At 47.4% G+C, this 19,966-nt stretch overlaps 1 protein-coding gene across 1 annotated transcript; it reads left to right on the top strand.

The window, feature by feature from the left end:
- The first annotated feature begins 52 nt into the window (after positions 1 to 52).
- C1QBP (complement C1q binding protein) lies at positions 53 to 17,563 on the top strand. Its single transcript, XM_058670473.1, is given in 6 exon segments — positions 53 to 163; positions 14,818 to 14,869; positions 16,724 to 16,987; positions 16,990 to 17,139; positions 17,142 to 17,282; positions 17,285 to 17,563. Coding segments are annotated over 6 exon segments (825 nt in total). The 3' UTR covers positions 17,392 to 17,563.
- The last annotated feature ends 2,403 nt before the right edge of the window (positions 17,564 to 19,966 follow it).

Genomic DNA, 19,966 nt, shown 5'->3' with positions numbered 1-19,966 from the left:
GCTAATTTCCGTGGGGCTCCTCTACATCCCCAAATCTGAAAAGAGTCTCACCATGAAGGATGACCCAACCCAGGAGCACATAAGGCTCCTGCAGGCTCTGAGGCTCACGTTCCAGAGGGAGGCAGCCCAAAGTGGGCGGATCTCAGTTGACATTCCAGCTCAGGTATTTATTAGCAACTTGAAGTGAATGCCTTAATCTCCAAGCACCTCCAGTACTGTCAATATACAATTAGAATTTGGATTGGGGCCAGTATTACAGCACAGTGTATGATAACCCCTGTCTGCAACAATGGCATCCTGTGGGAACATCAGCTCAAGTCCCAGCTGCTCCACTTCCGGTCCAGCTCCTTGATAATTCACCTGGGAAAACCGCAGACAGTGGTCCAAGTTACTGGACAGCTATATCCACATGGGATGCAAGGGTGGAAATCCTGGCTCCCTGCTTCAGCCCAGCCCCAGCCACTGTGGTCACCTGTGGAGTGAACCAGCAGATGGAAGATCTCTGTCTCTCTCTCTGCCACTCAAATTAATACATAAGTAAATCTTCCTTATATAAAAGTGTACAGCAGTCTTCATAAAAAGCACAAACACAATAAAATACTATTTTAAAAAGAATTTGGATCTAACTCAGATATTTGTGAAGTAATTTAATGCATAGCTAGCACGGTATGTGGAACACAGTATATGGTACTCAGTTAAAAAAAAAAGTTCCTTCATCCAAGGAATGGATGTGCACAGCACACTTACATCATTGGCCCGTGTTACGAGCCTGAAGAACATTAGCTCATCCTCATCTAGTTTCCCTTTGCAGAAGACTGTACTGACAGTGGAGGGATGTTACGGGGCAGAGGGCTGTAGCAGAAGGCCGTTAGAAACAGGAGCATCTGGCTTCTGACCAAACCATACACTCCATCTCCCAAACAGGAACCACGAGCCCCCACACACTCCTGGTTCCTGCCTGCTGCCCGTCTGTGATGTCTGATGATGTTGGTGATCCCATAGTACACACTACTGGTAATGGACAGTTCAGCATCACCCCTTGCTGTGTGTTCTCAACCTATGTTGCCCAAAGCCCAGGAGCATTTTCTGAGGTCTCATGTCTGCTGTTACTTCCTTTTGGCCTGTGGGCTCCTTCCTGACCTTCTGGGCAGTACTGATGACCCCCTCTGGGGTGGGGACTGGGCATAGGGTTCTGTATCCTGCCCACAACCAGACTTGCAGAATTTTGTAAGAGCAGCAACTCAGTACCTGCAGCACCTGGTTCAGAGGTTCATAGGAAGGAAGGAAGGAAGGAAGAAAGGAAGGAAGGAAGGAAGGAAGGAAGGAAGGAAGGAAGGAAGAAAGGAAGGAAGGAAGGAAGGAAGGAAGGAAGGAAGAAAGGAAGGAAGGAAGGAAGGAAGGAAGGAAGGAAGAAAGGAAGGAAGAAAGGAAGGAAGGAAGAAAGGAAGAAAGGAAGGAAGGAAGGAGAAAGAAAAGCAGAGAAGAAAAAAGAGGGGAGGGTAGAAGAAGACAGCGTCAGTTACTAAACCGATGGAAATGTTGAAGTAACTTTTCCCCCTGCTGGCCACTGGGACCCTCCCCCTGCCCTTGCCAGGTAGAAACTAGAGATCAGGAAGTCCAAGTACTGGACTCAATGGTTGTCATGTCAAGGGGTCATTTGTAAGCGTTACCAGAAGGCAGACACTCTCCTCCAACATGAAACTCTTTGTCCTCTCTTAGTCTAGAAAAACAAACAAGATAAAGCACCACAGTGCTGAATGTAGGACTGGCAGTCACAGAGCTCAGGACTGAGGGGTCAGTTTCACTCCCTGGGGCACTGCAAGTCACTCTTCCATTGAAAAGATGCTGGGCTGCAGAGGACAGTGGGTGTCCCGAGGGATGAAACGGTTTGAATGTGCTTCCTTGGAGAGGAGGCCTCTGTGAACTGAGGTCCCAGCCTCTCTGCACCACTGTCAAGTGCATGTGCCCTTTGTGCTGGAGGTTGCCCTGCTTGGCATCATCACGCCCACATGAAACTGGAGCTGGAGATGATGTGGAGAGGGAGGCAGTGGATGAGGAGGAGTTGAGAACTGCCAGCACCTGTGCTGCTGCCCTGGAAGCCGTGCTCCACCCCACCCCCACCCCCACCCATGGAGGACGGTGACTGGAATCATGCAGGCTATAAAAATTCAACATGGTTGCAAGCAGGCTGGGTAGGCATAGTGATCATGAAGTTGCCGTGATTTGCACACTCACTCTCATTGTGCACTTGGCACTGTGACACGTCTGAGACCTTCCCTTGAGCACTGTAACTCCGTGTGCACCTGATGCAATGGCACTTCCAAAAAAAGGGGGCCTGGAAAGGAGCAGTACTTAAGCCCCACCCCAAACTTTACCTCCTTTGAAAATTCAAAGAAATCATGCCTCAGGCGCCACCCCTGTGCTATGGAAAGACCTAGAAACTCCAAGGTTTGGTAAAGGCAGCACTCTCCCAGGAAGGGGCCCACCCTCCCTGCTGGGTGTTAACTTTGTCTTTGCCTATACATTTTGTTCTCCGCTCACCTCTACCTATGTCTCCATCTTGAGTTCTTGCTTTCATAGACAAGAGCCCAGACCACGCCTAGCCAGGGGTCTCCCCTGCAACAAAGGAATTACTGCCAAGTGCTGGGGATGGGACAGACTGGGAGCAGAGCGCCCTCATTCCTTCATTCATCCCTCCAGTCTCTCTCTAAGTGGTCCTTGAGTGAGTTGAATGAGATGAAAACATATTAGGATGAGACAGAGGCCCCTATGACAAGGAACTCAAAGTCCCTCTCCACCTCACTGTCCTCTGCAAACGAGGAGCTCGGGTACTTCTGATGTCCCAATTGTCCATAACATTAGAGTTCAGTGTATGCTCCTTTCTGTTAATATAAAGCAGATCTGCCCAGTTTTGCACATTAGCTGAGGAGACATGGAGAGCCACAGAAGCCCACTCATGAATACTGCAATTCACCCCTCAATTCTTTAATACAGAGGTTCCAGCAGAGACTCCTTCAAACATGGTATTTTCTAATGTTAAACAAAGCTTCCAGTCTTAGGCTGAGACAGGCTCTTTGTTTCAAAGCAACACCAGAAAACCAACTGGTGTAGAACAAAACTGCTGGTGGAGGAGTGTCCCTGACTGCCTGACTCATCTCCTCCAGCCCCCTCCACCCTTAGCCGTGCTGTGGCCAGAGGAAGACTCGTGCCTGCAGTGCCTCTGGCTCACCAGTGAGTTCATCTGGCAAGCTGGTCCTTCTCTGTCACATCTCAGTTTCCAGGCTTGGGGGACTCAGTTTTGCTCCTCCCTGCTTGACCTCATTTTCTAGGGTTACACATCTTCCTACCCTGCCCTGTCCTGCCCTTGGTTGTCCCAAGGTTCCACTCAAGCTTCATGCTTCAGTCTCGGGTGGGAGACATCCACTATCTGCCTTTGAACGCTCTCCCTGGGGTTCACTCTCCTACATGCAGACCAACAGAAGTTCCTCCATTGCAGGGGCTGATTGCAAAGCAGCAGGACCCTGACTGCCTGGGTATATAAACCCCTATCGTGCCCTCCCACCCAGGCTTTGCAGTGTGAAATGTCCCACCTTCTTTTACTTAGGCTGCTTCCAACTCTTCCCATCTAAGATCCCAGCTGGGAGAGTCAACAGGAGATACAAAATAAAGACAGGACTTTGGGGAAGCAATTGAGGTTCATCTTTTTAAACAATAATCCCCCTTGGTGACACGGCAAGGGGAGGAGACTCCCTAATCCTGTCCTGGGGAGGAGACTCCCTAATCCTGGGGAGGAGACTCCCTAATCCTGGGGAGGAGACACCCTAATCCTGACCAGAGACACAGTCACTACTGGAGTTCTGAACACTTCTGGTCTCAGTTTCTGGAAGCAATCTTGATTCCCTATGAGGAATCCTGTGGCCAAGGAAAACAATTCATGGGCAAGAAGAAAGTGTTCTATATAGAGTGCAGTAAATTTCATGGCTGGTGATTAATGGCTTCATGAAAAAAGGTTGTATGAAGATGGACATGAATAGTCACAACTTGTTTTCCTGTTGTAGTTCAGCATTTGCTGTTGGAAGAATCCAGGTTTAGTGCTTCATCCAAGGGATTGGAAACATCAGTATGCTTCTTAGTTTTCTCTGTGCCAGCTCGTTGGCTTCTTCATGAACCTCGTCGGCACCATTCATGTCCATCGCGCTGGTGGACATGAATGACTCATTACGGATGGATGGAGTCTGAGACTGTACTTGGATGTTGCCAAGAAGGAGCTCTGCATGAAGGATATCTCCCAAGCTAGTGACAACTCCATGACCCAGGACTTGCCTTGAGTTTCTTGGTCTGTGTGCTCCCTGCTCTTGGATTTGCAAGGCCATCGTCTATGAAAAGGCAGGAAGGAATTGAGGAAAGATCCTTGGATCAAAAGTCAGACTTGGTTACTGATGCAGGTGCTGCTTCTGGATTCTGTGAAACTGACTGAGACAGGTTTCAGTTCGAAAACTCCATAGTGCCACTGGACGTGACTCTAGGAGCTGTAAGGTATTTTGGGGGGAGCTTCCTGCCTTTGCTTTCTAAAAGACATTGATAATTGCCATGGGAGTCCAAGTTCGTGTCCAAGTTACCAGTCTGTTCTGCCAAGCCAGTAGAGGGATGCGGAAAGATTCTGCTTCTCCTTGGTCTCTTGACCTGTGGCCACAGAATCCTCCTCTTGTGCGGAATCATCACGCTGCTTCCCTCTGCCGGCGCTGCCAACTCATGCCTCCCCGGAGGAGGCCTCTGTCCCAGCCCACCAGTGCCTTCGCCTTCCTGCTGAGCCTTCTGAGTCATAAGCTGCGGTGTGTGTGTCATGTGGCACCGCAGACGAGAATACACCTTGCTAATTGTGTTGGGGGCTGCTTCTCTGGTCTGCCCCTCCTAGATACCAGAACCAAGGTGACAACCAGAAGGGAATTTGTCACAGAATACAGAACATTTCAACTCAGCTGGTAGAGACCTTGAATGCAGATTTTGAGTTTCCTCTTTAATTTCCTAACAGGCAAGTTTGACTATTATTTGCGGTGTTGTTTCAGTTCTCTCAGTGCGTTTGATCCACTCCTAGTGGAGTGTCTAAGATTTTAAAGTTTGCTCTGAAGAATGTATTCCCTGGCCATGATTCTTCTAACTGCTTTGGGAAAACAACAAAGTGGGCAAAGAGGTTTTATCTCCTCTGCCATGCCAATCAGTTTACGGTGGCATCTCATAATTTTTATTGAAAAGGATGGTGAGACAATGACGTGGCAGGAAAAAGTGCCTAATGGATGAGCAATGTCTGCCCTGAGTAAGTAGGGGGCTGGCAGAATGTGTGTCACTTCTCGCCATCCTGGAACAGCCTTCCAGCCACTGCCTACCTCGTCCTCCTACTTGAAGCCAGGGGGCAAGGTGTGACGGTAAACTCCCATGGTCATTATCTATAAAAATCAACAAAGCAGGGCAATGTCACAGGACAGTGGATAAATTATCATGACTTTCATCCTGGGTCTTGCTTCCACATCAACACACCTTGTAAGAGCAGTTGAAAATGAAGTCAGTTTAAATGGGGAGTAAAAAGATTTCATTCAAACTTCCTAACAATGGCAAGAAAGAGAACATATATAGCCAGTTACAGAAAACCAAGACCAACCTACATTTACTCTTACCCCCACAGGACTATAATCCTAGTTAATCTGACCCGTCTGTGTGTGTGTGTGTGTGTACACGTGCACGTGCTATGGTTTAACGGCATCCCCCAAATCTCATGAGTTACAAAGTTCATTCTCAGATGTCTATGTTAATAGTCTTTGGTAGTGAGGCCCTGGGGCGATGACTGGGTTATGAGGGCTCTTACCTCAGGAATGCATTCGTGCATTCATGGACAGATGAGTTAGCAAGCAAGTGGCTGTGTTACAGGAGCGATCTCTCCTTGGCAATCCTGTTATTTCCACCGTGTGCTACCCGCCACTGTGTCACATCCCAGCAAGAAAGCCCTGACCAGATGACAAGCAGATACTGGAGCTGTGCTTCTGGACTCCCTAGCTTTCAAAACCAGGAGATAAATCAATCTCAATTCTTGGTAAATAATGACCCAATCTCAGATACTTTGTTGTTCACTTTGCTATGCACCAAAATAGTGCTCAATTTAGATCTTTAGCCTGGCTTACCAAGCCTGTCCTTCTCTTTGTCTCTCAATACTTAACCCCATGTCTCTCTTGCCTCCGTAAGGGCCTGCAGAATGTTTAAAATGGAGACCTGCTTTTCCATCCGCTCTTGCCTTGAACTTTGAAATCCACAGGAACTGCCCTGCTACAGTGCTACATATCTGCCCTCTAACTGCTGATTCCTGTGAATTTAAAGGAGACCTAGCTGCCCATGATACAGAAAAACAGTCCCTCTGTTCCCCCACCTGCTCACCACCTCAGGGCTCCATCCATCCAGCTTGGGTTTGGACAGTGCTTCCTGACTCTGCTCCTGACTGGGAGGCCTGGCTCAACCCTGCGGTTCTCAGAAGGATTTCACTAGACAAGAGAGAGCATAGTATAAGTTGGATAGGAGCCTAGAAAGACTGAACTTCATAGTCTTTGGAATTTTCTAGGGCCAACTTCAGATGCTCTGTTCTAGGATAGTGACGTAGTCAAATGCCCAGCAATAGGGAGAGTTAAAATTCTCCCAATTCTGGTGGTATCACTTCTGTGGGTCAAGTTCATTACCTTCTTGAGACTGGAACTGGAAGCCTGGCTGGGAGGTAACAGGTTGCTTTGTCTAGGAGAACAGTCCCATTTTTGACCTCTATTGCTTGACTTTGTTTGCGGATACAGGAAATAGGTATATGCTCAGATGACCAAGTAAGAGAGGAGAGGATTTGGATTCAATAAATGCCATGGAAAACTGAGTGCTCAATGCCCCTGCAGTGGATTTCTAGCAATTGGAAACTCCTCTGGCTGTCCAGGAGTTACTGCTCATTTGGCTAGTGAGCCAACACCACATGAACTCTACAAAGGGGGACCACCTTCTCATTGTTTCTCCATGTGACCGTTAGGTAGACTAGCCCAGAAAGACTGGCAAGTCTGGCTGATCAGACAGTCCCAGGCAGTGTCGGTGACAGCAGCAGCCCCACAGGCGACAGAGGTTCTCTTTTCTCGGAATGCCGCACAGACCACCCAGCAACCTTTGACATGCGTGCTCTTCCCAGTTTAATTGGCCAGCACTGGCAAGTGGCACAAAGCATGGTGACCTATATATAACACTCCTGTAAGAGGGACCAAGCATGTGGGAGAACTTTCTGGTGCCTTAACCCCACTTTGCTCTGTGGCCCTGCTCCAGCTGGGTGGCATCATTCGTTAGGATCTAATCTCTCAGGTCACTCTGCCATTTTCACATTCTGGTCTTGTATTGCTCTCACTAGAATGGGTCCTTGTGTTAACTTGAATTTCCTCCCCTGAAAATTCACATGTTGGAAGCTTGGTCCTCAAATTCACTCACTAATGCAATGTGGAGGTGAGGTATTTTAGATACTCATGGCTTTCTAAGAAGATGAGAAGAGACACGGGCTGGCACACTCCTGCCCTGCCCTCACCATATGATGGCCCTGCCATGCTACAGTGCAGTAGGTAGGCTGTCACCAGAAGCCAACACTTCGATATTATAGCCCTTCTTACTTAGAGCATGATGTGAAATACATTTTCTTGTGTTTATGTTTTCCAGTCTGTGTTGTTCTGTCGTCTCAACATAAAATGGACTAAGAAAGTCCTCTTTTGGGAGCCAGTATTGTGGTGCAATAGGTTGAGCTGTTGCTTGTGATGCTGGCATCCCATATGAGTGCCGGTTCCACTTTGAATCCAGCTCCCTGCTAATGCACCTGGGGAAGCAGTGGGTGATGGTCCAAGTGCTTGGATACTAGGACCCATGAGCGAAATCTGGGTAGAGTCCCAGGCTCCTGGCTTCAGCCTGACCCAGCTTGGAACATTGCAGCCATTTAGGGAGTATAAAAAACAGATGGAAGACAAATGCCTTTCCTCTTTCTGTAATTCTTCTTATTAAATAAATAAATAAATCAGTAGCTCTTTAAAGAAAGAAAGAAAGAAAAAAAGAACAAAAGAAAGAAAGAAAGAAAGACTTTCTTTTTCACCTCACTCCATCACTGAGCTGGCTCACACAAAGACATGCATCTCCCCTTAGCTGTGGCACTAGATTTATCCCTGCCCAAGGATCTCGCTGGTAATACACAAGTATCTGTCATCTATTCTTTTTTAAGATTTATTTTTATTTATTTGAAAGGCAGAATTAGAGAGAGAAAGCAAGAGAGAGAGAAAAAAATCCTCCATCCACTGGGTCACTGTGACCAGGTTTGTGCCAGGCCAAAGCAAGGAGCCAGGAGCTTCTGGGACCTTGCACTCAGGCCATCTTTCACTGCTTTCCCAGGAATGTTAGCAGGGAAGCTGGATCAGAAATGGAACAACTGAGCAGCTAAATCCCCTGCACCACAATGCTGGCCCCATGCTGAGTATACCCTTTTTATTATTCCCTATCTAACTTGTTTCCTATCAGCTCCCCTTAAGCTTGAATTATTTTGTTCTAGTTTCCACGCACTGAATCTGAGTCATGAAACAGAAGTCACCTCCTTGGTTAACTGTATAACTGAATAGTGTTCTCAGTGCACTGGGGGTTAAATGGCAACAGACATAGCCCTCACTTCCACCCACATTTCCCCCACCCCACAACACGCTGTGAGCCTGCGGGCAAATGACTGGCATCTGTGAGATAAAAGGAATGGAAGCAAGCTCCAGGCTCTGTGCAACACCCGGCTGATGGACACACACATGCGGTTCCAGGTATGACAGGGGCCAGAGAAGTGAGAGTTATGATAGGAGGCAGGACAAGGAGGTGCTGGGCGGTGGGTCAGGAGCTGCCGGGGCAGTGAGGAGGGAGACAGGCATGGCAAGGCTACATAAGAGCCACTTCATGCCTGGGATGAAAGCTGCTTCTCTGAGTTAGTTATTATGGTGATGACTGCGGCTGTCATTAGGGCTACATTTGCTCTAAATAGAAATCTATAACCATCTCAGTGAGCAATAAAGAGAGGCTGAGTCACTGCGGCCACCAAATGTCGTCACATACATTAAGTACACCTATGTGCCCAGAAATGGCCTCACTGCTCTCGGCAGTGCATCTTTGCCTTTGTCATGTGGGCTTCTAGAATGGCAAAAGGAGAGATCTGATCTTAGAAGCAAAGAAAAATTCTCTCCATCTGTCTCCATTGGATGTTCGCCTTTGTAGGTCATAGAGATTTTTGCATGTGATGTGACCATTCATTCCTTTGACAAAACATTATATAACATGAAGGCAGTAGTCACAAAGCAGAGAGGAGAGAGGGCACAATGAATAACCAATTGCAGCTAATGTTCTGATTATAGTTGTAGGAAGTGCAGCAAAAACAGGAGCAGGGAATGGGGGCAGAGAAAAATGTTTCTGACATGCAGAAGAATGAGGAAGAGCTAAGTGCTCGTGAGGCTGAGTCCTCTGTAGAAGACCGGAAGCAGGCCCACTTTTCCCATGCCTGGGCATGCATCTTTCAGAACTCGCAAGTCCTTCCTCCAAGCACTTTTGGCTGCTTTCGACCCTTGAGATGCTAGGTACGCAGATTATACAATGATCACAGCATGTGCTCCTGTCGTGAGAGCCATGGGCATTAGCACCAGAGCTTCTGCTCTGAGTTCCAGCTAGGGGTGGGACTCCTGGTGTCACAGTGGCCATCGGAGACTGTGGCTTTGCTTGTGGAGGACACCCATTGCAGACAGCATAGACATGTAACCCCACCCCACCCCCAATTCACAGGGCATATGTTCCCAGACTTCCAGTGAATGCCTAGGTCCCAGGAGAGGATTCAGTCCAGTGAAATCATTTTTATTCCCATATAATTGTATCTGTGATAGAGCTTGATGTATAAATTAGGTACAATAAAAGCTTAACAATACCAGTTAGTTATAAGATACACCAATTATAACAATACAATGTAATAAAATTGCTAGTCACCTCTCTTGGACCCCAGGGACATGCCTTAGTAAAATGAGCTTCCCTTGAACATCAGCACTGGAATGTGGCAACAGTGGTTGAACTGATAACTAAGACTGTGTGCAGCATGGACACACTGACCCAAAGGCCCATTCATGTCGGAATGGCACACAATTTAAAATGTATGAGCTGTTTATTTCTGGATTTAATATATTTTTTAAAAATGTAAAGGCAGTGTTACAGAGAGAGAAAGAGGAGAGAGAGAGAGAGACAGAGGGACAAAGAGAAAATCTTCCACCTACTTACTTACTCTTCAACTGGTTGCCACAGCCAGGGCTGGGCCAGGCAAAGGCGGGAGCCTAGAATTCCACCCAGGTCTCCCACATGGATTCAGTGGTCCAAGTACTTGGGCCATTGCCCGATGTTTTCCCAAGACCATTAGCACAGAGCTTGAATCACAGGTGCAGCAGCCAGGACTAGAGTCAGTACCCACATGCGATGCCAGCATCGCAGATGGCAGCTGAATACTTTGCCACAAGGCTGGCCCCTCAGTTTATATTCTTAGACCGTGGTTTACCAGGAGTGATTGAAACAGGAGATGGTGAACCCACAGATGTGGAGGACTATGACCTTCAGGCCCACTCCACAGCTGTTTAGTGAATGTTTCAGTGCTCAAGTTCCTGAACCTGGCTAGGAGTCTACACACTGAGACACCTCCTAGCAGCCTCATGTCTTGACTCCTCAAGCTCCTACTTCCTCTAGCCTCTCCTTCCAAGTGGTTTCAGGCCAAATTTTCTATCCCTCCCTCTGTCCCCCTACCCCCTCTCCTGGGACTTTTACTTTCTAATCCACAGATATCAAGATCATTTTTGCTGTATTTCCTTCTACAACCTGTGGTGAAGCCCCTGGAGCCATGCTGATGCTATTTCTGTTCTATTCTGTCAAAGCTGGGGCCCACTGGTAAATGGAGAAACTTCCCTCAGTAAGAAGTTTTGAACTTGAGATGACTGGAGAGCAACCAAGTTGTCTAAAATGTCTACCGCTGAGTCACAGAAAACAAAGAGTGTTGTCTGTTAAACAGTTGTGGCAGCCTGGACAGGCCCCAGCAGTCCTGAGCTGCGGCTGCTGCTGCTGACACTGCCCAGGGCTGAGGATGGACGTGTGAGGTGCACAGAAGTCAGGGAAACGTTGTTATAGGCTTCCACTATTTCTGGCTATAAAAGTAATGTGGCTGCATGATTCTCACTTATGAGTAAAATGTCCTTAAAAAGAGGAAATTGTCAAAGTAAAAATTGTTGAATGGAGAATGGCCATCTGTACTAGGAATAGGTTTCAAGGACGCCATGTGGAAGTGTTTTCTGCTAAGACACTGCCGAATTTATCTCATTATCCAGGAATTTCGTGCTTGTCAATGTGTGGGACTCAGAGATGGTCTTTCCCCCTCCAGGACTCTCAGCAAAATCCATTAGACTTTTCTTCTCTCTGTAAAGTGGGAACCCTGATTTCTGACTCCTGAAGGGAGGTGAAGAGGTCTGTGGTCTGGAAAATGATGTTGCCAGGTCAAGGAGTCAGCAAGGGGATGCGGACTAGAGAAAGTGCTACATTTCCGTCCAGCAGAATTCTGCTGTGGTTTCACCTCCCTGCCACCACCCCGATTTTCCCATATCCTGACACTGTCAGCAGTAGAGACATATCTCTAGAGTGCGGTAGAGGGGGAAATCTGGAAAAAAATATCTGCACTAGAAAAACAAAACTGATTGTGGCTCTGTTTGCATAGCCTGGAAATAAGAGTTATAGTTCCTGCAGAGTGTCAAGATACAGTTGCAAGAGGAGCAAGAAAACAGCATGGGCAATTGTCAATGCAAATGAAAACAAATGAGTAATAAAACAAGTGGGCTCAATTCTCTCCCTATTGAAAACCAGGCTGTTAGAGCTTGAGCAACCTCAAACAGGTCCTCCAGACTGTCAGGTCGCTCTTCCTGGTCCCTCCTTACCAGGGGACAGGGTAAGGATTATAGGGACACTCCAAGGTGGTGGCACTGTGGCTCCACCCAGAGTAAGAACATCCAAGCTTCCTAAAGACTTTAGGAGGCTTCCTGCTTCCAGATCCTGTGCTACTGCTTGCTGGACTGTACTGTTCCAGGGGTGCACATCTTCACCCCAAAGTCCACCTGAGCCTCAGGATTTAGAGCCTTCTGTTTGTTTTGGGAACCTCCGGAGATAACGAGTCAGTGGGAGGATGCCCAGCCACAGTTCACCCAGTGCCACAGGCTTGTGGATTCTGCTACCAATATTTCTGCTGAAGACAAGGAGGCAGAGGTTGAAGTCACAGGGGACAGCTCACAGCATTGGCACAGGGGGCTGAGAAGGCAGATCTGCTGCTGGGCTCAGCCCTACCCTCACCGAGAAATGGAGCCCCCTCCCTGTGCCCTTGCCTCTTGCTATCCAGTGGAGATTATCAAGGCTCCTTATGACTCACTCCGTGAGTCAGACAGCAGAGAAAAACAAACACATCATAGTGTCCAACTTGCAGATGTGTAAGGATGTAGCAGTCAGATCTGTGACCAAAATGGTTGATTTGAAGGGCTGGAAAGGAGACTGTGAAGTTTTGTCTCCTTTCTTAGTTTGAGGGTTCTGCTCTCTGGGCAGCCTAAAAGACTCAGGTGGCAGCACTCGAGTCTGGATTACCCCCAACTGCCCAGACAGGGAGAAGACCCCGCAGGCCTGTGGCCAGTGTCAAGTCAGCCTCAGCTCCCAGGAGCCCCTTCACGTGTCTGCCTTCCTGTGGGCAACAAGGGGCTTCAGTCATTACCAGGTGCGACTGGCATCATATTAATGATATTATTTCTATTATTTAAAACACATTTATTTGAAAGCTGGCGAAGGGTAAAGGAGAAAGAGAGGAAGGGAGGGAGGGAAAAAGAGACCTCTTCCATCTGCTAGCTCACTCCCCAAATGCCTGCAACAGCCAGGCATGAGCCAAGTCAAAGCCAGGAGCCAGGTACTTCATCTGGGTCTCCAAGATGTAACAGCTCAAACACGTGGGCCATCATCAGCCACCTCCTAGGTACACTAACAGGAAGCTGGCTTGGAAACACAGAGTAGCTAGAACTCAAATCGGGCACTCCCATAAACACAAGGGCACCCCGAGCAACAGCTCACCCATCTGCATGACAGTGCCTGCTTCACCATTTGCGTTATGGATGCCCACCTTCTTGTCCCACGGTTCTCAATCCTGAATATGCATTAGAGAGCCTAAGCCCCCCTGAAGCCCATTCCTACCCCAACTCCCTTAGCAGTAGTCTGGACATACAGACTTTTACAGCTTTTCCAGGTGATTTCATGTGCCAATCCAGCTTGTACATTGTGACTCTAATTCAATGCATTCATTCTTTATAAGGAATCCATGTTAGAGTTTTTCATCTCTAGCCCATGTTACACTCTGTCCTAGATGGAGTTGCACACTTCGGGGTGACATTTCCATGAGCCATGATGCCTTTCCTTGTGCCCTAAAGCTGTGGTGCTTTAAGACTTCAGTGCTAAAGACAAACCAGTTACAGCTGATTTAGGATGTTTTAGGTCTGAAAGCAGAATAAAAGGCTTGGAGCTGCCTTGTTTGCTCCCAGCTTTTTCCTCTTCTTTCTCAGTTTTCCCCTGCTGTTCTTCCTGAAGGTCCCGCAAATGTCTGCTCACTTCCTCAACATTATCCTACTTGCCCTTGCCATAATCCAGAAGCGAGTTATAAGCTAGGATCTATGATCTGTCACTCCATTCTCGTGGTGCAGAAAATTCCTTCCCAATTTGGCCCTGGGTGGCTTCGAGGGCGGGGCACAATGAGGACTGAGCAAGTAGCCTGCTGTGTAGGGTAGGACACTCATATAATTCCACCTCAGGATTTCTTTGCATTCTGTAAGCTCATCAGGGATCCCTAAAGTCCCTTTGTTTCTGTGGGTCATCTCCACCAAGAAAACAGCAAAATTTTTTCCCTGTCTTTTGATGTCCTTCCTTCTGGATATATTTTTCTACAACACAGTTAGATCATTTTAGGTAGATGTTATTTCTGTTTGTGTGAAAAATAACTCCCCAACTTTACTGGGGAATGGTTTAACAGCTCATAAACCTTGTATACTTTTAAATTGCACAACATAAATTCTTCATTCCCTTCTGTTAAAATGCATCAAAATCAATTGTATTAGGGATATACTATGTTTTACTGATGTCCTGATTTTTTTTCTTTTAATATTTGAGAAGTTATATGGATTAGGGCTATGGAATTATGAAAGGACTTGTTTCTACTTTGCTTGATATTTTTCATGGTCTCTGGCTTCAACGTCGCTTTTAGTAAAAATGATTTTCAGACATGCACATAGTTCTGCTTTGTTTTTTAACGGCAGAAATGGTGGCTGTATGAGTATATGCTGAGAAGTCACATTCTCTGGAGGTTCCTCACGCAGCTTTCCCTGAATCTCATCAGACCCTCGAGCTCCAAGGCAGTGCAGTTCCAAAGGTGTGGCCGGCATTCCAAAATATGACTGTCACGCACCTTGCCCTACCTGTTGGTGATTCATGGTGTTACAGCGGTCCCTGACTCCTGGGGGATCTTGCTGTCTCCCCCAGGGCCCTGATGAGTGTTGCTGAGGAGGAAATGGAGAGTGATTTCTGCTTGTACTTCCTGAGCCTGGGAGGGGTGCCAAAGACAGGAAATGTGAATTCCAGAGAAGTGCTGCACACTGTGGGGTGGGCTGGGGTGAGATGACCAATGCTTATAGCATATCTTTGTGCCCCTCCCTCTTCCAGGAAATTCTCACAGAAACCAAGCGGCCTATCCTCGCAACATCATCCATCCACGGTAGAGAAGCAGCAAGACCCGGCAGGAGCCAGGAGAGTCAGGACCGTTGTCCCTCTTCTTCGTAGGTCCCTGACAGAGAACCCAGCATCACAGGGCTGTTATGTGTGCCCCTCTGAGGTGCTATGATGAGCTGGGTTGCTACAATACCAAAGCATTATGGAACTAAGTGTCCCACGCAATGGAGAGAAAGTGGAGAAGAGAGTGGAAGTGAAGGTGAGGGAGAAAGAGCATCCCCTGCAACACAACTGCCCACAGCTGTCGTCAATGGAAAAGCACCTGGTGTGGCCCGCCTGTTCCCCGCAAGATACTTCTTTGTCTGTTTTTAACTTCTAGTTGGTTATCTTTATTTTATTTGGGAGAGACAGAGAATGAGAGAGAGAGAGAGAGAAATATCAGGTCTGGGCCAGACTGAGGCCTGGGACTGCATTCAGGTCTTTCAAATGGATGTCAAGGACCCACGCACTTGCCCCATCACCTCCTGCCCTCCTGTATGCCTGTTAGCAGGATCGCTACTCCATGACTCTGTGACTTAACTGCTACAACAAATGGCTATCCTGGTTTAGGGCAAAGTCAGTAGCTGGGATAGCAGTCAGCCTACTTCTTAAGCCATCACCCCTGTAGTGGCAGGTAGCTGCAGTCAGGCTGAGTGTGTTTATTATGCAAATCTTTACCTGTCCCTGCCCCTGATTCATCCTCTGAGCCTGGGTTCATTTAGTTTGGCTGGTCTACCGGCTCCCCACGTTACCTGTCAAACATACTTTGGATGATTTCAGCCCAGGAAAGAGTACAGAACCCTCCCCCAGTGGGTGTGTTCCACTTTCTCCATTACTGGCCACGAGGTTCCCTTCATGCCTAATTCGTGTGTGCAATTGTTGAGTGAGTTGATGTGTCGTTGCAGTGTTATCCGCTAAGGACTCTGATCACAACTCTATATCGTGAGGAGTGCAGCGACTTGGAGAAACATCAGAGTACAAACCATAAGGTAAACACCTCCGCCCCACATCCTTCCTTTGACCCATGTCCAAGGAAGAATGGGAAAGTTGCTGATCTTTCCCCACCCATGCCCTCATTATTCTTTTACATCTCACCCACTCCCAGCCAGACACAGAGCAAAGGCATGGAATCTGCAAATCCATCAATGCTTCATTTGTTTCCCATCTGTTTCCTAGAGAGATTGGAGCCCTCTGACTTTTAAAAATGGAGGCCTCTCAACCCCAGGCATGAGGAATAGAGCCAGACAAAGCAATTGTAACTTTTTGCCTTCCCTTGGCATCTGTCCCATGACTGGATACAGTTGATTTACCTGTAGTGAAAGGACAGTACCCAGGCAGGAGGATTACAGCTCATTCAGAGGCAATTATCCAGGTGCCCAGAGGGTATTGAATAACAGAGCCACCTGCAGCAGCAGAACAAGCTTAGAGAAAAAAAAGCATCATCTTCCAGGGACAGTTTTTGCACTTCATAAATATGGAATTTTTTTCAGAAGCTTTTGACAATTGATTGTGTATTTCAGGTCACTGAACAGGTAGACACAGTTTAATGGGTTTTATTTGTCATTTTATTCAAGAAGTCACTAAAAGATGCTTTTTTATTGGAAAACTCTTTTTGAAGCAAGCTAAACTATGGAAAATGGGGATTCATTTTATTTTAAAGATTTAGTTTTAGTGGAAAGTCAGATATACAGAGAGGAGAGACAGAGAGGAAGATCTTCCCTCCAATGATTCACTCCCTAAGCTGCCGCAACTCCCTAAGCTGAGCCGATCCGAATGAAGCCAGGAACCTGGAGCCTCTTCTGGGTTTGCCATGCAAGTACAGGGGTCCAAGGCTTTAGGCCGTCCTTCACTGCCTTCCCAGGCCACAAGCAGGGCCTTCTGCGGCCACGCGGGCCCTGCGCCTGCGGCTGTGGGGGCGGCGCGCTGCACACAGAAGGAGACAAGGCGTTTGTGGATTTCCTGACCGATGAGATTAAAGAGGAGAAGAAAATTCAGAAGCACAAATCCCTCCCCAAGATGTCCGGAGGCTGGGAGCTGGAAGTGAACGGCACGGAAGCCAAGCTCGTGCGGAAGGTGGCCGGGGAGAAGATTACTGTCACCTTCAACATTAACAACAGCATCCCACCCACCCTCGAAGGGGACAGAAGGGTGAGGAGCAGGAGCCTGAACTGACGTCAACTCCGAATTTTGTGGTTGAAGTTACGAAGAATGACGGCAAGAAGGCTCTCGTGCTGGACTGTCACTACGCGGAGGACGAGGTTGGACAAGAGGAGGAGGCCGGAGTGACATTTTCTCCATCCGGGAAGTTAGCTTTCAGGCCACTGGCGAGTCTGAGTGGAAGGACACCAACTACACACTCAACACGGACTCCCTGGACTGGGCCTTGTACGACCGCCTGATGGACTTCCTGGAGGACCGGGGGTGGACAACACGTTTGCGGACGAGCTTGTGGAGCTGAGCATGGCGCTGGAGCACCAACAGTAAATCACTTTCCTGGAGGACCTCAAGAGTTTTGTCAAGAGTCAGTAGGGCAGGGAAACTGGGGTACCATGCCTCGGGACACCCAGTATTCTAACACCATGGAAAAATGCAACCCTAAATTATTATTTGTTGCACTCATTTCTTTTCTGTACAAATATACTACTTCTAGATTTTTGTATAACATATAATGATGGACAATAAATTGCTTTTCTCTCCTCCCCCCCAAAAAAATGGGAAGCAGGGCCGCCAGCATTAGAACCAGTGCCCATATGGGATCCCGTCACGTGCAAGGCAAGGACTTTAGCTGCTAGGCCACTGTGCTGGGCCCAATGGGGATTCTTAATTCCCTTTCTACCTACATTTAAGGGTGTGGAGATGTATGTAGTGTTGGAGATGCATATAAAGCCAGAGTGAGGAGTGTTTCTCTGAACATAAATTTACTTGAAAAACTGGAGCACGCATAGTTTTCTTATCAAGCAAATGTGAATTTATTGTAATACAATGGGAATATTTGAAACGGATTTAAAAGTAAATACGAGGGCCCGGCGGCGTGGCCTAGCGGCTAAAGTCCTCGCCTTGAAGCCCCGGGATCCCATATGGGCGCCGGTTCTAATCCCGGCAGCTCCACTTCCCATCCAGCTCCCTGCTTGTGGCCTGGGAAAGCAGAAAGAGGACGGCCCAAAGCCTTGGGACCCTGCACCCACGTGGGAGGCCCGGAAGAGGTTCCTGGTTCCCGGCATCGGATTGGCGCGCATCGGCCCGTTGTGGTTCACTTGGGGAGTGAAACATCGGATGGAAGATCTTCCTCTCTGTCTCTCCTCCTCTCTGTATATCCGGCTTTCCAATAATAATAAAATCTTTAAAAAAAAAAAAAAAGTAAATACGAGATGTGAAATAATCCTAACACGGGAGTAACTCTTGCCAGACCACAGATCTCACCTTGTCCTCCATCAGGGGAGCACCCCTATTCCTGGACCTCACCCTCTGCATTGCATCGTCATCTCTGTCATTGCAATGAAACCCCAAAAGTCCCAACACTTGATTCCTTCTTTACTTTTTTTTCCAGTGTCTCTTTCCTTTAGACAACTCTCCAAGCCTGTGGCTCTGATGGTCTTCAAAGAAAGCTAATCAAAGAAACAATAAAATCAAGAATGTGGTACATGACTCATTCCTCCTTCCATTCTCCTGTCTTTTATACCACTCCCCAAAGAACTGCCTTCTCAGTAGTGAGTCATTGGTGGTGGGTCTGAGCGACAGCAGTGGCCAGCCCAAGGTGAGGTGGGAGAAAATCAAGAGAATGGATCCCAAGCGGGTAGTGGCGGGCGTTAAGACAAGATTGAAATTCAATTTGGACTGTCTTTGAGAGTGATTCATGAACAGGGTGAGCTAAAAGTACTTAGAAAAGCTGGGTATGACTCATGCCGTTTGAGGTGGAGACCTGGGTAGTTTTCTTTCCCCTCTTTAGCCTTGGGAATTAACAAGGAAAACTGAAAGTCTGAGGCAAAATATGGCCTGTAGAGAGGAGCTCAGCTTTAGAGTCAATCAGATCTGAGTTCAAATCCCACCTCTGCCACTTACAATCTGTGATCCAGGCAAATCACTTAGCTTCTCTGATCAGCTATTCCTACGGAGGAAAGCAAGGATATCATATTTTATTTAAGTGAGGGGAGAAGGCCAAGATAGGTGCATCATTAAATATGTAAATTGATTCATGTACTTTGCATTGCCATTCATTTCTGTGTAAAGAATTCTCCCAAACCACAATGGCTACAAACAACAAATGCTTGCAATCTCAAACTTTCCATGGGTCAGAAATCTGGGTCACATTTATCTGGGTAACTGAGGCTCATGGTTTCTCATGAGGCTGCGGTCAAGATGCGAGCCAACAGCAGTTTCATTTGAAGGCCCAGCTGATGGAGGATTGGCTTTTGCGCTCACTCACGTGAGAGGGAGAACATCTGGATGCCTCACAGGCTACGGCTAAGGACATTGTTTCCTTGATGTGTGTGGGATTGTTAAGGGTGGCTCACACTGTAAGGGCTGGCTTCCCTAAGAATGCCAAATAAGGCAGTAAGAGTAGGCAGGCACAATAAAGCTACAGCCCTGGTACAGTCCTTGAAGGCCCTTGTCATACTCTATTAGGAAAGAGCCACAATGTCCAGGTCACATGTAAAGGCTAGCCGTCTCACAAGGGCATAAGGAAGAGGAGGAAGGGATCTCCAGGGGACATATGAGAGGCTGCCTACCACGCTCTTTCACTCAATGGATATTTATTAAGAGTCCACTGTTTGCCAGGCATTGTGCCATGGGAGTAAACATATCAAACTTAATGAACTGAGACATGGTGCTCACCCGCATGAAATTTAAAAGGGGGAAATGGGACGAATTAGTGTAAAATTGCAATTCAGGGTACTAAGGAATACATAGCATATGGATATGGCCTAATCAGCCATCAGTGAATATTTTGGGTCAACTTGAAAAAGAAGGCACACACACAAAAATAATTCTGTGCAGAGAATAGCAAATACAATGGTCCCAGTTTGGATTGATATTCTTAAAATGTGAATTTTAAAACAAATGATACAGACCAATCTTGAAATGATATTGACTTTAGGCACCTGTT

Source organism: Ochotona princeps, chromosome 11 (genome assembly GCF_030435755.1).
Source record: "Ochotona princeps isolate mOchPri1 chromosome 11, mOchPri1.hap1, whole genome shotgun sequence".
Classification (NCBI taxonomy): Eukaryota; Metazoa; Chordata; class Mammalia; order Lagomorpha; family Ochotonidae; genus Ochotona; species Ochotona princeps.
The sequence above is the reverse complement of the archived record's forward strand: the minus strand, read 5'-3'. Positions and strand labels throughout refer to the sequence as shown.